Below are 20,416 nucleotides of genomic sequence, written 5' to 3' on the forward strand. Positions count from 1 at the left end.
CACCAATACTATTTTATTACAATTATATTTAATTATTTAATGATTTGTTTTATCTTAGTTGGTGATCACCTTTATTGAATACAGACAATAATTGTAATATTGGATTGAACATTAAATTCATTTACTTTTTACTAACATAGTACATTTCTAAGAGTGTTCTAAAAAAAAATTGAATGGTCCTTTTGGACCTGCAGGGACTTTGGTTTTTTATTCTTAAATCTACTTTTTTCTAATACATAGGTATTAACACAATAATATTGTTAAAATAAGACAAATAAGATATTGATATAAATACAACATATAAATTTAAAATCTAGTACTAAATTTATACTGTTACTACAAAATAATATAGATAATAATAGAGATATATATAAGTAGTGTAATAGGTACTGATACAATAGGTATAAATATAAATAAGTAGTAATATAGTATATAAACATAGTATGTAAAACTTAATACCTAGAGCGTAGATGAGTTTAATTGCTTCTTGGTGAATGAATTTATTAGTCAACCTAATAGTATAAGGAAATTTAAATATCCCGCGCGATTTAAATAGTATCATCGTCAAATATAAAGTCAAATTCAAGTGGTATCGTGTATCAGATACTTTCTATTCCAATGCTAATCTATAATAAATTTAATTTGTGATTAAAATCCGCGCATGCGTACAATTTGTACACATTGCGCATGTGTAATTTATCGGGTTTGGAGGGGCGTAGAAAGGAGGCCATATTGTACAGTTAAATTGAAAGAACGAAAATAATTATATCATCGTATAGTCGTGCTTGTCTCGTTTCATATTTTTTCTACCGTACATATCCACGTAGGTATTGTGCGTACGCCGTGAGTAGATAAACAGTGCGCAAAGTCTATTTGGTTGCTTCGACAATTTCATTTTTGTAAATAACTACAAGTTGTAGTAGTGTGTTCCGATATCTAGGTACCGTCCGTCAGTCTACTAAAGGGGTTTATTGCTCCAGACGAGATGGGCACTCGGGATGACGAATATGATTATTTATTTAAAGGTAAATCTCGATTCGACTCGTCGACCTAACTTTACTATTCATTAGTGAAATTTGGCGAAAATTTTTCCACGCATACATGCATACACATCCACATACACGTTGACGAAGTACACGTATGCGTTTGTATATATATATATATATATATATATATATATACATACATACACGTATGTGTGTATGTACTGTGTATACGTGTGCGCTGCTGCTATTCATTATGTATACACGTACGATTTTGTATACGTATATGTGTGTATTAATTTTCTTTTTAATTATATAGATTATTATTCTTTAATTTGTATTATTTTATAATTGTTATTGTGTAATTATTTTATATACATATACATCAGTGTGTTAGTTAAACATCACAGTTGTCATCGTTCAGTAACATAACAGGTTCCGAAATAACGTCAAGTTTGAAACGATGATACGATTGACAGAAAGAGCGTAGAATATCGAGGCTTAAACAATGACATCAGAGATGAGGTTTTCACATGTGAAAACTTGTCAAATGATTTTTATCGGACGACGTGTTCGAAATTATCGAAGTTACAGTTAATCGAATGAGTCAACTATCTAAATCTATTTTTGTTTCGTGGTCAGTTACACCTTTGTGTATACCTTCGTTATCCGTGATTCATTTCTCTGAGCAACTTGTATGATTAAGAGGTCCATAACAAAAGTGACCCTTGTGTTTATTATTTTCAGGGGAATAAACAGATCTGCCAGTCTTAATTGTTGCTGAATAGATTTTTACCTTTTTTAGCAAAAATATTTACTATATTAGATATTGGGTGTTATTTGCAATTATTAGACTGCAGATTTTTATTCATTTATGGAAAATTTAAGGATCCAAAAATGTATAGAATGCAAATATGGAAGAATACATAAAGTATACAAAGTAGAGTATTTCTTATAATTTTTCATAGCCAAAATGAATCTCTATCTCATTTGCACTTTTTTAATTATGTTTTATAAAAATATAAATTTGCATAAAAATCTATAGTTTAGTAATTATATGACAGAAGAACTTTATTCAATCGATGTTGGCATTATGCACTAGAGTAAGAATAGCAAAATGACAATTTGTAATTTTTCATGGGAATTTTGTAAATTTATAATAATTTCTGTTTTGGGGATGTCAATGATTTTTGGTAAAGTTTGATTTTTTTTCTTATATTATATATCTTTCCATATATCTCCCTTTCTTTTTTAAGCATTTGGTACTATGTGCAAAGTTTATTTCATTTGTACAAATATCTATATTTTTATATAGACAAGAATGATATAACTAGAGAAGAGTATAAATTAAATATTTGTGTAAATAGGAAGTATAACTAGAATAGGATGGAATATTTGTATAGACAAAGAATACATAGAGTTTAACTTTGATTTCTACACGTAGTATTATACAATTTTTATTTACATTTTAATTGTATTTGTAATATATTTATATTTATATTATATTTTATTTATTGGAAGTTTTAGTATTAAATTATAGTGTTATATAAATTATAAAGTTGTAGATTCTAAATAAAATTATTTTTGAGGTAAGATATTTCTAAATTAGATAAAGATTAATATCTAAAGAAATTAATTTTATTGTACTGTATGATGATACTATTCTGGTCTAATTATTCATTGTTTCTTAAATTAATTAAAAGATTTTCTCTTTATAATTACATAAATGAATTAATAAAATACTAATTGTATAAAACAAAATATATAAATTTTTATTTTACCATTTTGATTTATTTAATAAAGTATTTTTTTGTTATTTCAGTTGTTCTTATTGGTGATTCTGGTGTAGGAAAAAGTAATCTTTTGTCAAGATTTACAAGAAATGAATTCAACTTGGAATCAAAGTCGACTATAGGAGTTGAATTTGCTACGCGTAGTATACAAGTAGATGGAAAAACTATTAAAGCTCAGATCTGGGACACAGCAGGACAAGAGCGTTATCGCGCTATTACATCTGCGTAAGTTGAAAAAATAACAGTATTCTTTTCTATATCATTAATGTGTTTTAAATTGAAATCTTTCATGTTCTTTATCAATGTAATATATTTCATGAAATTTAAATGTTACCAAAATAATTATACTTCTTTTAATACAATAAATAGTAATTTTATCTGGATGAAAATTCCTAGGTACTATCGTGGTGCGGTTGGGGCTCTGCTGGTGTACGATATCGCGAAGCATTTGACTTACGAAAATGTGGAGAGATGGTTGCGAGAATTGCGGGACCATGCTGATCAAAACATCGTTATTATGTTGGTGGGAAATAAATCTGACTTAAGGCATCTACGTGCGGTTCCAACAGACGAGGCGAAAGCGTTCGCGGAGAGAAACGGCCTCTCTTTTATTGAAACTTCTGCTTTAGATTCTACAAATGTTGAGACAGCATTTCAAAATATATTAACAGGTAAACTTACTGCTAAACTTATTCCCAAAGTAAAAATTAACTGAGATATATAATATTATATTTATATATTTATATTTTATATTTATATTTATATATATAAAATATTCAGTTTAAGGCGAGAAAAATCACGGAGAACATTATAATAATACCTTAAAAATAGTTAATAAATTTACAGATCCTTTAAAATATATTTCTGCTTCAATTCCACTCATTTAATTAGATTTGTAGAAACAGGAATTTCTATAAACATTCATAATCAATTTGTGATCATATTGCGTTTAATAGAAATTGCAATTAACCAATGAGATTTCTTTTCTTTCCAAGGGACTTCTTTCTAACTCTACATAGTATTTGTTTCGGAAGTAATTGCTGCAGTATTTTTTGCTAAATGGAAGTAACATTGCAGCGATTTGATACGCGCGTTCTTAAAGATAGATGATGATAGAGTATTTGATTATTACAGAAATCTACAGAATCGTATCGCAGAAGCAGATACGCGACCCACCCGAAGGTGATACAATCCGGCCACAAAACGTAGAACCCATCGACGTGAAGCCAACAATGAACTCAGAGGGAATGCGCAAACAGTGCTGCCAGTGACTCACCTTGCTGCTTAAAATGTGTGTACACGCAAATACAGTATCAATATCACGAGAGTACAGTCAAATAATACCAACTTTCTAAGAGAAAAAAATTTAGTCTATGGTCCAGTAAAAAGAAACAAAAGCGAAAAAAAAGAAATGAGAAAGTTTCTGGAATAATTCTTTGTACGATAGCATAGTTTTAATATAAGAAAACTTTGATTAGTTAATTATAAACATTAAGTTGATTTGTAAATTGAGTTAATTTTAACATACATCAAAATTAAATACTACTAAAAGACAATTTTATTATGTATTTTTTCTTCTATGATGATTGTTACTAATTGACTAGTTTTATTGTTGTATAGTTACACATTTTGATATATTCAAAGTTCTAAGATTTTATTGTTTACAGAATAAGAGTAACACTTCTCACTTTGTCATAAAGAAAATTATTAATTAGAGAAGAAAATAGACGTAGAACACATTCACACTATATTTACCTAAAATTTATGTTTTATAGAAATATCTAAGATAATACATCCTAAGATTTATTCATATTTCAATTACACTAAAATTTATTTTTTTATATTTATTAAAGTGGAAAACGTTTTTTTATGGATACTTATTAATGTCAGAAGATCGACGAATAATAAAGCTTCACAATTGTAAGTTTCGAGAGTTTGTTTTATATTAAATTTTACTTAACGTAACAGAAGCCGTTCATTTTCGTCAGTATTATTTTTTAAATGTTTTATTGCACGTACTCTGAATATATATACATATATAACACGTGGTCTGTAAAAATGTTAATTTTTAAAAGATTCTTACGGACTGATAAGAGCTTTAAATTGTAGCATTTCAAAACATGGATTACGTGTAATCGAACGTATGGGAACTTATATATGTATAAAAAAGCCATTTCATATCTTTCTTTTTACATGTAAACGAATGCTGAGACATAATACATTTCATTAGAGTAGTACTAGTGTGTAACTTTCAGAGAAATAAATATTTCTTTTGATTATTGAGATGTACTTTTCAAATTTTTACAAAACATTTTTCTCATGTACATTTGCCCACTATATAAAATATTTTTTATATAATAAATAAAACTACGAGTAGATTTATGTTTATTTAAATTCGATTATTTAATCTTCATTAAATTCATCCTTTATACAATTTTCTGCTTATTTCTATTGTATTATGAAAACTTGAAAATTCAATCTTAAAACAATAAACTATAATGAAAATTAGCTTTTGAGATTCATTATTAGTGAGTGGAGACAAATAAAAAATTTCATGCCAATCATTATTGTCTGCTGTGACAATAATGAATTATATTAAGAATTTATAAATTATTATTTTCCTATTGTTTATGCATACACTATTTAAGATCTAATTATATCCCTGTGATACCTAAAAGGTATTAAATGCTAATAAAATAGTTTAGTAAAAGCTACTTATATTGTTTAATATATGTAAATTTACAATCATGTTAAAGAGAACAAAGTAGGAGAAAAGATTTATAGAAATTTCAAATGTGTTTATACATATTTTTTATTGGCTACAGTTTAACTTGTTATTGAAATAAACACTAGTTCGATGAAATAAATCAAGATTTTTCATAGAAGAAGAGCATATCCCTAAAACTAAACACATCAAGATATTGAACATTTTCTAACATAATTCTCATTCTCCCTACTGGCATAAGAATTGCAATGTATCATTTACACATGGTATAAGACTACATTAATTTTTAATGTAATTGCATATAATAACTGCGATTATGTACCTTTGTGTTTGCAGAAGGACATACAAAGAGGCAGAGGGAAAAAGAAAAGTGGTCGACGGTAAACGTAACAGGTGCAAACAGTACAAGAATCAAGACTATTTACGAATATAAGTATACACTGATTACTGGTTTCCCAAATAATCCGGCGTTCTGGATGCAAAATAGACTGTTCTTTGGCTCCGTTATTTTATGGAAGCGGATATTAATAGTAGTACTTAAAAGAAAACATCTGTACAATTTTGCCCTCAACAGTCGCTTCAATTCAATTGAAACATATTACTATTACTGCTGTTATTAGTATTGCTACTACTAATATTACTACTACTATTACTATTACTATTATTATTATTATCACCACTATTAGTATCAACGTCGCCACCATCAGTATCATTAAATCAGCCTTTTTTGACCATGGAGCAAACAAATTTTTGTTATTATTTGTATGCTTTAGTTGAAAATGTAATAGGAAAGATTGTTATCATAGACTCCTCAAGTTCCTTCGGATTATTTGGGAAATGAATGATGAGAATCGGGGAAAATCTAACGACACGTATATACAATAGCTGGATACGTTGGAGTAAAGAATACCATAGACACGATCATACAACCCAAAAATACATCATCAGAAATATTTACGAAGGACGAAGATATGCATATGCACTAATTTTGTCCCCGAAATTCATCCTGCCTCTCTCCCTTCCTCTCTAATCTCTCGCCACTATCTTTATCTCTGATATGTTACAATAAGTCAGTGTTGTATTACTGCTTCTTTATAATACATATGTTATTCTACTTGACACGTAGAAGCGAACGGTTTATAAACGTTACACAAAAGAAATGTGTCTGAAATACTTGGTCGCATCTTGGAGGAGTGCATACTTCGTGAGTCACAGGGATGAAAAGAGCGTACCGTGGGTGTCGCAAGTGATGATCTTCATAAAGGAATTCCCAAAGTGTACTAAAAAGTGCAAGTGAATGTTCACAATTAGTTATAGATTAACAACTATATATTCTTCCACAAGTGAGTTGAGTAAGAGATTGTACAAGCAAATTAGTCACCTGAAATTATATCCATAGTGCATCAGCTTGATGACAAAGATTGGATCGAAAGATGCAAGCAATAATTATTTGTTAAGTACCAAAACATTAGTATAAATATATTTTTGGTTTTTGATCTTACGATTGATGATGTATCATTGTTCCAAAATTTGGCCGAATGTTTCAGAGACAATCTATATTATAACACAAGTGAAATCTTGCAGTTTAAGTATACAGGTGCACGATTATAGAAGAAGACAAATAAGAGAACAAGATAGAAGAAGCTTAACGAGAGCAACTGAGGAAGAAAACAAAAAACGAAAAAAAAAAGAATTAAATCGGACTTGAAACACTTTTATTGTTGCTCACTCTCTGCTTTCGAATTTGCACCGTAGCGTTGACCTTGAAATACGATAAGCAGCTTATCCATTTTTTAAATAAACAAAAGAACACTTTCTCCGAAGGTATTCTTTTTTTCCAAATGGAAAAGAGCTGAGAAGTAAGAGAACTGAAAGAACGAAGGAAGAATTGAAATTTTGGCACAGGAATTAACGAATTCAAATTTTGACGCGTATCATAAAAGTGATAATACACGAAAGTACACTATTTGCGAGATTATATCGTACTTTCTAGGCGTCTAATAATTATCGCTTCGATGTGTGTAGCCGCAATGTAATCTGTTATCGTTACAAGTCCTCGTTGTATCTTGATGAATAAATAGAGAGTGAGTAAAACGTTGAAATATTGAAATGTCTACACCTCGCTGTATTATGCGAGGACATTGATGGTTCGTGCAATAGTAATCATACCAAGAAAACGATAAAACGAGCACACAGAACCGTTTATAGGGAACTATAACATTATTCTTTTCTTTTCTTTTTAATTTGTAAAATATCGTTAACACGTTGATTGCCACCGCGATCATCGGTGATCGACGTTGCTAATCCTTTTTTTAAATAAGATAAATTTCATGGACTAATAACTTGTCAACAATGTGAATGATTTGGATAATATTATCAGAAGAAAGTGTAAATACTATATAATATCTGCAAAAATTAAATTTTATGGTGTAGTATATTTCAATCAAGCTTCTAGACAAAATATGAAAAATGACGTGGCAGTCAACGTGTTAATAAATACAAGAAGTCTTGGAAATATAATTTATGCTTTTCTGAGAGCGCTATTTATTAGTAACATAATTATCTCTTTTATTGCAATTTAGCTGGTAAATTGCAATAAGTAATAGAGATAACTACCAGTAGTGTTCCGGTAAAAGTGTGAATTTTATTTAAAATACTTCTCTTTAAATAAATAATCATTTTTATTTTCCAAAATAGCTTAATGAGCAATTAATAACAGGAAAAGAAGAATGAATTTAGAAAGTCCGCGAGATTATGCGTGACCATACATAAGAAGTAAAATTCCTCTGGCTGACTAGTCAGTTTTTAAAATATAAATTCATTTCGAAGCAATGATAGTCGAAAAATTCTAATTTCGTGTCAGAGCGTGCGATGAATTAACAGAACAATGAAAGAATCATACTTTTCCCTTCGGGTATACATACAATATGCCTTTTTGCTTTCCATTTTGTACCATTAGGTTACTAAATACGATACTTGATGGAACTTTTTCAAGTTCCATTTTTGTGAAGATTGAATTTGTACGAATGGAATATTTAGAACGATGAATTTTTAGACGTTATTGAGATCAGTTTATTCTCCGTTGATTCGATACATATATATATATATATATATATATATATATATATATATATATACAACACTCACACCACATGAAATAAATAATATATATATATATATTAATATATATATATTATTATATATATATATATGAAAAAAGATATCGCCGAATCGGCGACATTTTATTAACCAATGCTTTGTACTTCATAATTTTATTAATAAAATCACTTTTGCTTTGAACATATATGTATACGTGTGTATTGTACAATTTTTCGTTTCGTTAGCCGAGAAATATTGATATTAATCGATATAGCTTTGTATAAATAAGTACATTATATATCGCTACTTTTATCATAATTTTAAGACTGTATATACAAAGAATCTCAAAACTCACGTGATACAATGCAGATGATATGCAATAATTCGATACTACACTTAACAATAAATTATGCGATTATTTACAGTTTCTCTTTTCTTTACAACATATTTCTTCGCTGTTATTTGTAGTTACATTTATTTTACAAATTAAAGGTTTCTTAAATGGAAGTCCTGAATTTAGAAATAATAAAAATAAAAAATAATGCATTATTATAATGATACAGATACTATTTAATTTTATCACTGGTTCTAGAAACTACATAGGCATGCTCGCGGAAGCTGGTTCAAGACGTACTGTGTTTCTTTGAGCTAGACCACCATGATTTTTTTGTCTCCATTCGAGCCACCGTAGTAAGTCTGGGCTTTGTGAGGTATCATTAATATCTGTTCGAGCTTCTAATTGTTGATAATACGCTTCACGCAATAGACGAAACGTTTGCACATTTTTGTATGGTAGCTGAGTCATGGGATCTAAATATTTTGCTGGGAGCCTAAATATTTTTTCATATTTATAAATTTATCTTTATCTATTAAAAAACTACGAAAAGTATATTTTTGATATTTTACCTAGTAATTGCACATAAAGGTTTCATCAGTGATCTTGGTGTGGAAGGTTTTTTGAAAGCTTCAGAAAACAGTTGTTCATTTTCGAAAGTAATAAAGGTTCTTTCGTAATATCCTTTTGTTTGTTCATAGTAATATTTGCCTTTGTTGGAATTTTGAGAAGATTCCTTTTTGGCAATGTCCGTCATGCCATTTTCTGTCTTTATAGTCACAGCACTGAAATGAATAGAAATTTATTGTTACAATATTGTTAATTTAATTGAAAAGAAAGTTATATTTTACCTTTCACCTGTTGTCCCATCTGAATGCTTGTCTTCCAAATTTGCACTTTTTTCGTCATCTCCTTCAACATTAATTTTATCTTCTTCTTTATCATAATTCACCTCAGAAAGTATCATAACAGGCATTGCTAAAGACTGATACCTAATCATAGGACCAGTTTGCGATTTTCTTACTGTCCTAGTATTTTTTTTTTCATTTTCTAGTTTCTGATACTTTTCTGCAATTAATAAAATTGAATTAACAAAAATAATAAAAAAATTAAAATTATCAATAGCATATTAGGCAATCTAATGATCATCATATCAAACCTAATGATTTCATATTAATCTGTTCAGTTTGCAATGCTTCTTCTAATAACTCTTCTTGAGTAGGCTTCCATGTATCATGTCTTATAACTCTAGTTTTCCTTTTTTGATGCTCATTTCTTTCAGTAAGTCTTCTTTGTGTTGCAGCCGATTTTGCAGCAGTAGATCGACGTATAGATTTTCTTTCTATAAAAAATTACAATTTGTTGTTTGTACATATAATTCAGCATTTATTTTACACACATTCACCTGTGCTCTCGATAAAGGTTCTTTGCCTTGGCTGTCTTACTCTCTTTTCTTTAGATGGCAATTGATTAGACTGAACTTTAGGTTCTTTGTAAGCTTTTGTTACTAGCCTACGTTTTTTCTTAGGTCCCTCCTGTTCAGTATCAGAAATGGGCTCATCATTTTCATCTATGCTAAAGTCTGAATCTACTTCATCTTCTGCTTCATCTTCTTCCCTAAATTAAGACAAATTGCTTAATTCTTATTACCATAATGTTGACAAATTGGTGAATAAATAAATTGATATTAACATGTAATCATGATCCTGTTCTACTTCGTCAAAACCTCCATAAGTTGTTTTATAGAAATCATCCTCCTCTTCTTCATTCAGTAATTTTGCCATCTTACTTCCGGCTTTTGAACGCCGATCTCTATTTAGTGCCATTTTTATAGTTATGTAAATTACTTTTGCTTTGATTAATTTCTAATTTTTCAATACTATTCGCTTTTCACAGTTATTAAAACTATTAAGTTTAACTTAACCAGGTTAACTTAACCTAGAAACAGAAGATAAAATGGCCACATATTTATTCACTTGTATGAATTATCTGATGTTTTTAAAAATATGCAATAAATTATTGTTGAAAGTGGACGTCTTTTAATACAGCAAGAATGAGCTTTTTTTAACTTTTCACATTTTACTCTTATTTGCGTATATATATCATATACTAACAACAGGTCTTAGGTACTAACAACAATTTATAATCGATATCACTTTCGATAATTATCGATGTTATCGTTATCGTTTTTATCGATAGTGATATATTCGAAAACAATCGATAATCGCGTTCAAATTTAAAAAACAGAAATAATTTATTACCATATTTGCTTTTTAATTGATTATTATCATATATCATTATTATCATTACTTTTTAAAATTTATATCGAATGTATTTTTGTTATGTAAAACTATATTCTCATAGGTTCACTGATAATAATCTAAACTTAAATAATAAAAGACATATAAGAACGAGATACAACTTTAATTAACGAACTTTATTGCAGTAATAGTAACAGAAAAATATGTTTTGTTGCGTAATAATCTGTGTAATATATTCTGTTTGAGCAAAAACAAGCGATACATTTATTTTGATAATATTTCAATATGAAGCGTTTAAATTTATTGTTTCACGATATCGTGGATTATAAACAACGAGAGAGAGAGAGAGAGAGTAAACCTTTAGATAACCTGACTGCACCCTATCAGTAACATTTAACATGCACGATTACTTGAAAAAAATACTGCATTTTGTTAACTTTAATGGAAAATTTTCGGCTCGTTTATAAAATTTTTCATTTTCTTATTTTACAGATACAGGAACATCTCGTTGAAAATGGAATTCTAAAGATTGGAACAAGTAACAATGTAATTATTTTTAGAAATATTTTCTACAAAAGTTCTACGTTTTTATACAGATCATGAAATTATGAAGTTATGGAGTTTATATAATGACTACATTTTTTATTCGAAATAAATAGGAGCTATATCAATATTTAAACAAAATTAAAAATAAAAACAAAAATTATTAAAATTTGTTAAAAAATAACTAAAAATAAGGTATCTTGAGTCTTCGATTTTCAGTGTTTATTTTCAAAATAGAAATCATATGATAGAAAATAAAACGTATCTATAAATAAATGATCTGCATTGATTCTTTACTTATAATTATAAATAAATAAATACCTATCAACACAACTGAAATTGATTAATTATTAATTATTATTATAGAGATTAGCCCTGGAAGAAAATGTTATATTTAATCAAACACAGTAATACGAAGTCAACGAAAACAGTAAGGTCATCTGTTTCTTTCAACCAGGTAAGATAAAATTTATGGCTGGTATGATAATTAATTAAGCTAGTCAAAAAGCATTCATTGATAAAGATTAACGAGTATGTTAACACATGTTTGCACATATCATCGATATATATCACGCGTTAACTCTGCGTCCTCTCACAATCGTCTGGAGTCAGTGACGAAGCGTGGTCACAAGCAGAATCGAGTAGCAACGACGCCTGAGCATTTCTCACAGCAGAATGAGTAATCCAAAGTTTGATCAAACTCTCGAAGACATTTTAGAGAAAAATCTACCAGAGAAGGAGCTGGCTGAAGTTAAGCGCCTTTTATATGGCCGCGAGTTGCAGTAAGATTTATTCCTATTTACATACTAAACACATTGATTGCCACGGTGATCATCGGTGACTACTGTTACTAAATTTTGTAGGATTATTAAAATAAAATAAATTTTAGGGACTAAAAAATATTTAACTATGTGAATGACTTACATAACACTGTCAGAGGAAAAGTACGCAGATATAACATTTTGCAAAAATTCAATGTTATAGCGTAGTATGTTTCAATCTATTGCGCTTCCATGGCAAGATATAGAAACTGCGCGTGGCAGTCAACGTATCAATCTTCAATTTGTTCTTTTTTCTTAACAGATGTTTTTGGACTGAATTTTAATATACGAAAATAGCTTTTGATACTCTCCAAACGTTTTGAGTACGTTGTACCCGATGTCAATGTATCTTAGAGTAATTTGGTGTGAAATATTTTTAGATTTCACGCGATTTTGCGCGAATAAAGAATCGGCGTTTTGCGCATAATTGTTTCATGTACTGGATAAATTTTGGTGCTGGCTAGATTTGGTGGAAAACTGAGCTGTACCCAGGGTGTCTTGCCAGAAATATCTTCATTATTTCTTATCGTTATTTATTTTAGATTTATGGATCAGTGTAACTCTGAATAACTCATATTCTTATTTTACATTATGTATCCTAATAACGCCGCGAGATGAACTTTAAACACTTGTTTCAATCTTCACAAATTTATAAATTATGAATAAAATATATATTATGAACTTTCGAACTTAAGAAAATGATAAAATTAATATTTTTAATAAGAAAGATTATACCTATATATTTATAATTATATTGAAAATAAGAATATATAATTATATTATTCTATATTCTTGACATTTTTGTACGTAGAAGCATCTAGTTATTAGTACATCCTGTATATGATTCCTTTTATATTTAGATTACAGTTACAGTTTACCATAGTATCATGTTATTAGTAACTAATTTTCTTTCTAATGTATTAAAGGTCGCTAAATCTTCCTCAATGGAACGGAAGTGAAGATCTCGACATCCAAGGATACATTGTGGGCGGCAGTGTGACGGAGCAACTGCGTCCTCCACGTCTCGTCCGAGTTGGTTTGATTCAGCATTCCATAGTGCTACCAACGACAGAACCTTTGCAGAAACAAAGAAACGCTCTGCATATGAAAATCCAAAAATATGTCGACTACGCCGCAGCCTGCGGTGTCAACATACTCTGCCTCCAAGAGGCTTGGGGTATGTCTGAAAATCTACATGGTGCTTAAAAAAATACATATCAATGGAATCCATATATATTAAAAAATCATGTACTACTTGTCTTAAAAGCTAAAAACTTGGAATTTCGTGGACTGGAAATGTTATCATTCTAGCTATTCAAATATTTGCTTGTTTTGATGATAATCTTGCATACACTTCGATGTTTCCAAATAAGATTATATAATACTAATCTTAATGTATTCTACAAGATTAGATAAGAATAGGGAAATCTTCTTCAAAGAACTTTCATTCTTTCCAATAAAAATTACAATTTATAATCATCTTGTTCGAAATAATTGTCAATTCTTTTCATTATTTATTTTAGAAACCGTTTATCTAAAACAGAAACCTATTCATTTATGTTACAGCCATGCCATTTGCCTTCTGCACCAGAGAAAAATATCCCTGGTGTGAACTGGCTGAAGATGCTGAGAATGGATCAACCATAATACTCATGAGTGAACTTGCTCAACGGCATGGAATGGTTATCATTTCTCCAATTCTTGAGAGAGACTCTGCAAATGGCGACACTCTGTGGAACACTTCAGTAATAATTAATAACGATGGAAAAGTGATTGGAAAGGTGAGGAAGAATCATATTCCCCGCGTAGGAGATTTCAACGAGTCTACTTACTACATGGAAGGAAATACAGGACATCCTGTCTTCGAAACATGTTTTGGACGTATAGCTATTAACATTTGTTATGGTAGACATCATCCCCAGAACTGGATGATGTACGGATTGCATGGTGCTGAGGTAAACTTTATCTTTAATCATGTATTTTCTTACGAATATCATAAATCATTTATACTGATAAAATTTCTAAAAATTTATTATAAAATGTCTGTTCCTAGATTGTGTTCAACCCATCAGCAACAACCAGCCATACATCTGAACCATTATGGTCCATCGAAGCAAGATGTGCAGCCATAGCAAACAGTTACTACACCTGTGCTATTAATCGCGTTGGAACTGAAATGTTCCCCAATGAATTTACGTCTGGCAATGGAGCTCCTGCACACCATGATTTTGGCCACTTTTATGGGTCCAGCTACATAACTGCTCCTGATGGAACTAGAACACCGGGCTTAAGTCGTTGTAAAGATGGTCTTCTCGTCTCTGAACTAGATCTGAACTTGTGTCGTCAGATGAAAGATTTTTGGTGTTTGAGAGTAAGCTAAAACCTTAGATATTTGTGACCTTCTGTTTTTCTTTTATGACTCTTACTCTTCCTATGTTTTTTTTTCTTTATAGATGACACAGAGATTGGACTTGTACGCCAAAGAATTGAATGAATATGTGGAAAAAAACTGGAAACCACAACAGAAAAATGTGAAACAGCAGGAAAAAGACAGCAAAAATTAATAAATCAAACACGAAATGCTGCAAATCGCAGATGCTTATTTTTACAAATTTCTTATTTTTGCTGATTATATGTATAAATAAAAAAGACGATTATAAAAAAATATATATGTATCTAGACAAATATTCAATCAGGCAAGATTTTATATAAACAATGTCTCTTTTTATTTCATTTCAGTCATTATTTAAAAATATAAATAGAATTCTGGAAAAGATGTGACTTAAAGATAAGTTACCATAAGTTACATATGTACGTTAAAATTCTTTTTACATACTTACAAGTTCTTAAAAAGAACTACTTTATAGTTATAAATAATATCTTATCAGAATTCACGAGATTAACTGACTGAAGCAGCATTCAACGTTGTGTTGTGCGTTTGTTTACGGTAATGGAGCGCCTCCTGATACGCTTTCTTCACGGCTTTTCTGTCCGCAGGTTTTCGGGACTCGATTAATTTTGCTTCATCTAGTTCTTGAGACACTCCGAGCTTCTCCAACTTTTCCCCCGGTAACCATTGCCTGCAATGATTATATATAATTACATATATACACAAAATAACCAAATCGATAGAACAACAGGAAAACAAAGAATATAATTGCACACTATAGAGAAATAAAATTACCATGTTCTTTTGGTATCAAAGAAGAGAACGAGAAATACTGGTTCTTTGTAATTGACGGCGAGTGCTAATACATCATCAGGCGGTGCTGGTATTGGTACACCTTTATGCACGGTGCCTCTGGGTGTATTAGGATCTATTATAAGAGCCGGATACCAGGGATATCCGCGACACTTGGCCCATACAAGTTGGAGAGCCTCCAGACCATTGCTCGCTGTGCCTTGCTTGCTTTCCAGCTCTTTTTTTGCTTCGTTCGCTTCTTGCTGCCTCTGTTTTTCTTCTTCTAAATCAGGAGTAGTGGACCTGCTCGTTGAGCAACTGCTGCAACTCGAAGATTGACTTTCACCTTCTCCCACATCACTGTCCATTGTTCTACTTCTGCAAACATTAATTTCATATTGTACATCGATATTGTACTCAATATTTTATTGAAATACAAACGTATAATGGTTAATTCTGTTTTTCTTTTTCTATTTCTTCAGATATCCTTTTTTTCAGAATACCTTATGCATCAAATGTGTGGAATACACAAGAGGTAACAATATTATATTAAATACTAGAACCAAATATTTAAAAGCTATCTATATTTGATTAATATTTACTGAAATATAACACCCATTTCATATGGATCCAAGAACAGTAAAGTTAAAAGGGAATAATGTGCACCTGTACTCTTTAAAACTGTCACTCTGTTTCTTCTTATCATCCTCTAAGACGAACATTTGATTACTTCTACTGGCTCTCGCTCTTGCTTTACGAGTGAAAAGAACTGCTGTTCTTCTATTAACTCCTCCTCCTCCTATTTCTTTCTCTCCGGATTGTAACTCAGTTTCTCCACGACTTCTATTAGCACGGTCTCTTTTTCTAGATTTGGATGCTGTCTGCTCGTTTTCATTTACAGGGTCCAATTCAGGATAGTCTTTGCGAGCTTGATCTATGAGAGCGCCGCCTTGTTCCTTCATTTTTATTCCAGCTCGATAAAACATGGTATCTTTACGGTTGTAGGCCAAGCAGTTACTGACCATCAGGTTGAAATCTGCTTCAAAAGCTCCAATTGTGTCGTATTCTTGTCTTTCTATTTTGATCTAATAAAATAAAGATTATAATTTGTATATGTAACATGTGTTTTTTCTTTAAATAATTTGAAATAAGATAAATTACCTGCATGGTAGAAAAATCCATAGGATGAGATACAATTTCCAAATAATCTGGGACTTCTTTAGTGTTTACTGGTTGTCCAAACACGTCGTTTACATCTTTCATTTTGATTGCTTCTAGTAAGGAGCATAGAATACTTTCCAGTGGACGTAATTCAAACCACAAACATTTTTCTTTTCTACAGAATAAAATGAAATGTTTGAATATTTATTATATAGCTCTTGATAATTGGGTTTCTTTTCTATGAAATCTTACACTTTGAATAGTTCTTTCTTCAACTTCTCACGTTTCCGTACTAATTCACAAAGTAATCGGGCTCGCTCGAGATCCTGACGTAAACATTGCCAATACTTTAATTGACGATACAATTCACCACGTAATTCACTATCTGGTGGAGGTGAAGAATTCTCTCCAAGTGGTGGTGGTCTGGATTGAGGATGTGAACTCTGAAGTCTTCTAAGAAGAGGAACGCCATTTCTGTATTGGCGTTTCAGAGTCCAGTATGCTATAAGACGCTGTATCAGTTGGCTTCGTTTAGGTAACCCTTCAGCTAAGCTAATTAACATCATAAATCATTAACAAAATTCTTTATATACTTTGGCACATGTGTTAAAACAATTTTATGTTTTTTACCTAGCAATTTCCTTAATACGTTCTGGTGGTATGGTTGGAATAGAAATAACTGGAGCAGAAGAACTCTTCTTATTTGCAATTGCCCTTCTTCTGGCATCAGCAGGATTGGTGGAAGGTTGATAATCAGATGGTGTATGAGCTTCACAATAAGCTGTTTTTTGAACTAACATTGGTTCCCCATTTGCAGGTTGCACTGTCCTCATACGCATACATAGACCAGCTTGTTGTGCACATGTTACATGAAATGCAGCATAACAGTTACTTTTGTGGCACTGAATACAAGCACCAGATCCTCTACGTTTGCATACACAGCATGTAAGTCTCCAACGTGCAGCAGGTATACTTTCTATACTATCAATAGGCTCCAGAAACACTGTATTAGCGAATCTTACTTCCGGTATCCATAAAGCACATACAACATGAGCCCACGTAGCTGGGCGGTCAGTTTGTTTAAAAGCACCACCCCTATTTGGGCACAAAACACAATCAACTGCTCGTGAAGGACTTTGCAAACATCTCCTGCACAACCACTGTCCTTCAGGAATATATGGTACACCATAACAATCCTGATGAACAGCTAGATTGCACATGTCACAAAATAGTATAGCATTACTGTTCTGACATTCTCCATCCATGCAAATACAGCAAACTGCATCTTCATCAGCTGCCACTCCTCCACCACCATTACTTTGTTGTTGAAAATATGATTCTTTCTCCAATCTGTCCATCAATAATTCAAATGTATCAGGCTCCAAAGGTGGACTGAGTCCTGAAGCTAATCGCCTTTCATTTACTGTAGACAACCACGCAGTATCTTCTTCATCTAAATCATACTCTACTTCTCCTGCAAAAGGGGAACAAATTTAAGTGAATTGTCACTTGAAAAGTATAAGTATATTTGAAACAAATTACCATCAAGTTCTTCCCCACTGCGTTCCATAAATCTGATATATGAATTTGGAAGTGGTTCTGCTTCACCTAGCTGTTGCTCATACCCATCAATCTCTTTCACCATAGCTACAGGTAAATTGCTAAGAATATTCTTTTCCTCCTTGTCTTTGTCTAACGGTATAGCATGACCTTTCTGAATCGTATTTTTCTCATCAGAACTATTCCCTTCCAAGGAAATAATAGGTACTGAATCAGTGATTCCAATTTTGAATGTTTTATTTGTATCTTCACCAATAGGATTCACCTTAAAAGTAAATAATGTCACAAAATTATTTAATTCCCAGTGAAAACAATATTTATGAATTAATTTAAGTTTAATATACAATCTATTACAAAATAAATATACAGCAATAAGTAACATAAATAAAAATATATTGTAGTGCAATAAAAATGAAAAGAGATACTATTTTACAGTTCATATGTACTTTTAAAAGTTTCTACAATATTAATTAACAGACTACGGATGTTTATGCAATTTTATATTTTTATGAACGTGGCTAAAGAAATTTACTTTAGATATTTTATATGCTTTTACACGTTATTTACATTATGTAGATTTTTGGAATCTCAAATTTCTCAAAAATGGATGAATATGTACAGTCTATGAATTCATTACTTTCACGCAATTCTTTTGCATTTACCGGAACAATTTCCATACCAAAACAAATTTCGATGTTTCTTGGGTGCTGAGCGTTTCGTTGTTCGCGGGGCTAGTACTATCGTTGCTAACACCGATTCTACTTCTGCCTTTTTTTTTGTTCGATTGTGGAGTGTTCATCTTCTTTCACGATCTCCCGCAGTGTATTGTAAACGATAATTAACGTGGTTATATTATCCGCACTTTCGGTTTAAAAACCTTCTCTTACATATGTTTTCTGTTTTTCAGAGCATTTCTGTTATGAATTCGCTCCGGTATCGTATACTAAAACTATATGGACTAATGTATCCCTCATTTTCACGTAAATAGGTCTGAGATATAGTTATTGCATTAATTTGCATTTGACGGGAAAAAGAAACGCTCGCAAACGTTTGAACAGGTAATCTAACCAATTTGAGCGGCAAACGTAATGTGCACTGACATGTTAATGCAATGAAAGTACTTTGCATCGCGTGCCAATCATAAAGCACCTTTTTCAAAAATATAAGTGATTAAACTCGTAGATTTTCTTTCTTTCTTATAAGATATAGATTTATTTTCATACATATATATTTCAATTAATTAATTAAATTAAGCTTAAACTTGGTAATTTACAGTAGATTTAATGTCCGTGATCTATGACATTGCCGACAATAATGAAAACTCACCATTATAAACAAATAATTCGAGCATGCAACATAACCTCGCAACTAGGAAATGGAAAATTATTTTCCTTTACTAATTTCTATTGTAAAAGAATAATCATAATTTATGGAACTTTTCGTGTTGTTCTTTTAACACGGAAAAATGTAATAACATTATTTAGTCAGGATATATGACGAAGTATACATTTAATTTGATATGAATCTCGTGTTATATGGGACCCAAAACGCAAGTTTTCTTTAATATAGCAGAAAAATATAATTTTTTTGATGAACGAGCAAAAGAGTATAAGTCAGAATTATAAGCTTTGTAGAGAAGCGTTTATAATAGATAAATAGATAAATAGATAGATAGATTTTTTGTTGCTTCGCTTATGGAATTGTAAGCCGTTTACTATATATTACATCTTACCATATTCTGTCTCTTAGAGAAGTATGCAATTTATATACTACATGTATAACACAATAAGATACAAAATATATAATAATAATATATAATATACAATATATACAATATTATACAACACAAAACTCCATATAGTGCAATAATATGATAAAACAATACAAGAGCGCTTTAGTACAATAAATTATACAAAATAAGATATATACAAGTACTTATAATATTCATAGAGTAT

The 20,416-nt window shown here is 30.7% G+C and overlaps 4 protein-coding genes across 7 annotated transcripts; 2 read left to right on the top strand and 2 right to left on the bottom strand.

Moving 5' to 3' along the window:
- Positions 1-681: 681 nt before the first annotated feature.
- LOC122576727 (ras-related protein Rab-11A) lies at positions 682-6,620 on the top strand. 3 transcript variants are annotated; one of them, XM_043747430.1, is made up of 6 exons: positions 682-823; positions 941-1,025; positions 2,806-3,001; positions 3,173-3,447; positions 3,911-4,067; positions 5,838-6,620. In XM_043747430.1, exons 2-5 carry the CDS (start codon positions 986-988, stop codon positions 4,045-4,047), a joined length of 648 nt encoding a protein of 215 aa, XP_043603365.1. In that variant the 5' UTR covers positions 682-823; positions 941-985; the 3' UTR covers positions 4,048-4,067; positions 5,838-6,620. The 3 variants fall into 3 exon arrangements, with proteins under 3 accessions (XP_043603365.1, XP_043603366.1, XP_043603363.1); XM_043747431.1 differs by having other exon boundaries at positions 683-823; positions 924-1,025; XM_043747428.1 differs by having other exon boundaries at positions 708-1,025.
- Positions 6,621-8,131: 1,511 nt separating this feature from the next.
- Positions 8,132-11,666, bottom strand: LOC122576722 (vacuolar protein sorting-associated protein 72 homolog). Its single transcript, XM_043747419.1, has 6 exons — positions 10,627-11,666; positions 10,340-10,551; positions 10,094-10,276; positions 9,786-10,002; positions 9,507-9,719; positions 8,132-9,430 (listed from the first exon to the last, which is right to left on the bottom strand). Exons 1-6 carry the CDS (start codon positions 10,758-10,760, stop codon positions 9,196-9,198), a joined length of 1,194 nt encoding a protein of 397 aa, XP_043603354.1. The 5' UTR covers positions 10,761-11,666; the 3' UTR covers positions 8,132-9,195.
- LOC122576723 (beta-ureidopropionase) lies at positions 9,170-15,224 on the top strand. Its single transcript, XM_043747421.1, has 7 exons — positions 9,170-9,290; positions 11,688-11,741; positions 12,105-12,520; positions 13,486-13,736; positions 14,126-14,514; positions 14,613-14,930; positions 15,013-15,224. The coding sequence occupies exons 3-7, from the start codon at positions 12,414-12,416 to the stop codon at positions 15,121-15,123; spliced, it is 1,176 nt and encodes a 391-aa protein (XP_043603356.1). The 5' UTR covers positions 9,170-9,290; positions 11,688-11,741; positions 12,105-12,413; the 3' UTR covers positions 15,124-15,224.
- A 149-nt stretch (positions 15,225-15,373) lies between these two features.
- LOC122576717 (peregrin) lies at positions 15,374-19,777 on the bottom strand. Of its 2 annotated transcripts, none has more exons than XM_043747402.1 (8): positions 19,141-19,777; positions 18,444-18,726; positions 17,532-18,375; positions 17,154-17,453; positions 16,902-17,076; positions 16,407-16,825; positions 15,744-16,118; positions 15,374-15,639 (listed from the first exon to the last, which is right to left on the bottom strand). In XM_043747402.1, exons 1-8 carry the CDS (start codon positions 19,258-19,260, stop codon positions 15,459-15,461), a joined length of 2,697 nt encoding a protein of 898 aa, XP_043603337.1. In that variant the 5' UTR covers positions 19,261-19,777; the 3' UTR covers positions 15,374-15,458. The 2 variants fall into 2 exon arrangements, with proteins under 2 accessions (XP_043603337.1, XP_043603340.1); XM_043747405.1 differs by having other exon boundaries at positions 19,124-19,251.
- Between the last annotated feature and the right edge of the window lie 639 nt (positions 19,778-20,416).

The sequence above is a fragment of the Bombus pyrosoma genome, linkage group LG16 (assembly GCF_014825855.1).
Source record: "Bombus pyrosoma isolate SC7728 linkage group LG16, ASM1482585v1, whole genome shotgun sequence".
Lineage (NCBI taxonomy): Eukaryota > Metazoa > Arthropoda > Insecta > Hymenoptera > Apidae > Bombus > Bombus pyrosoma.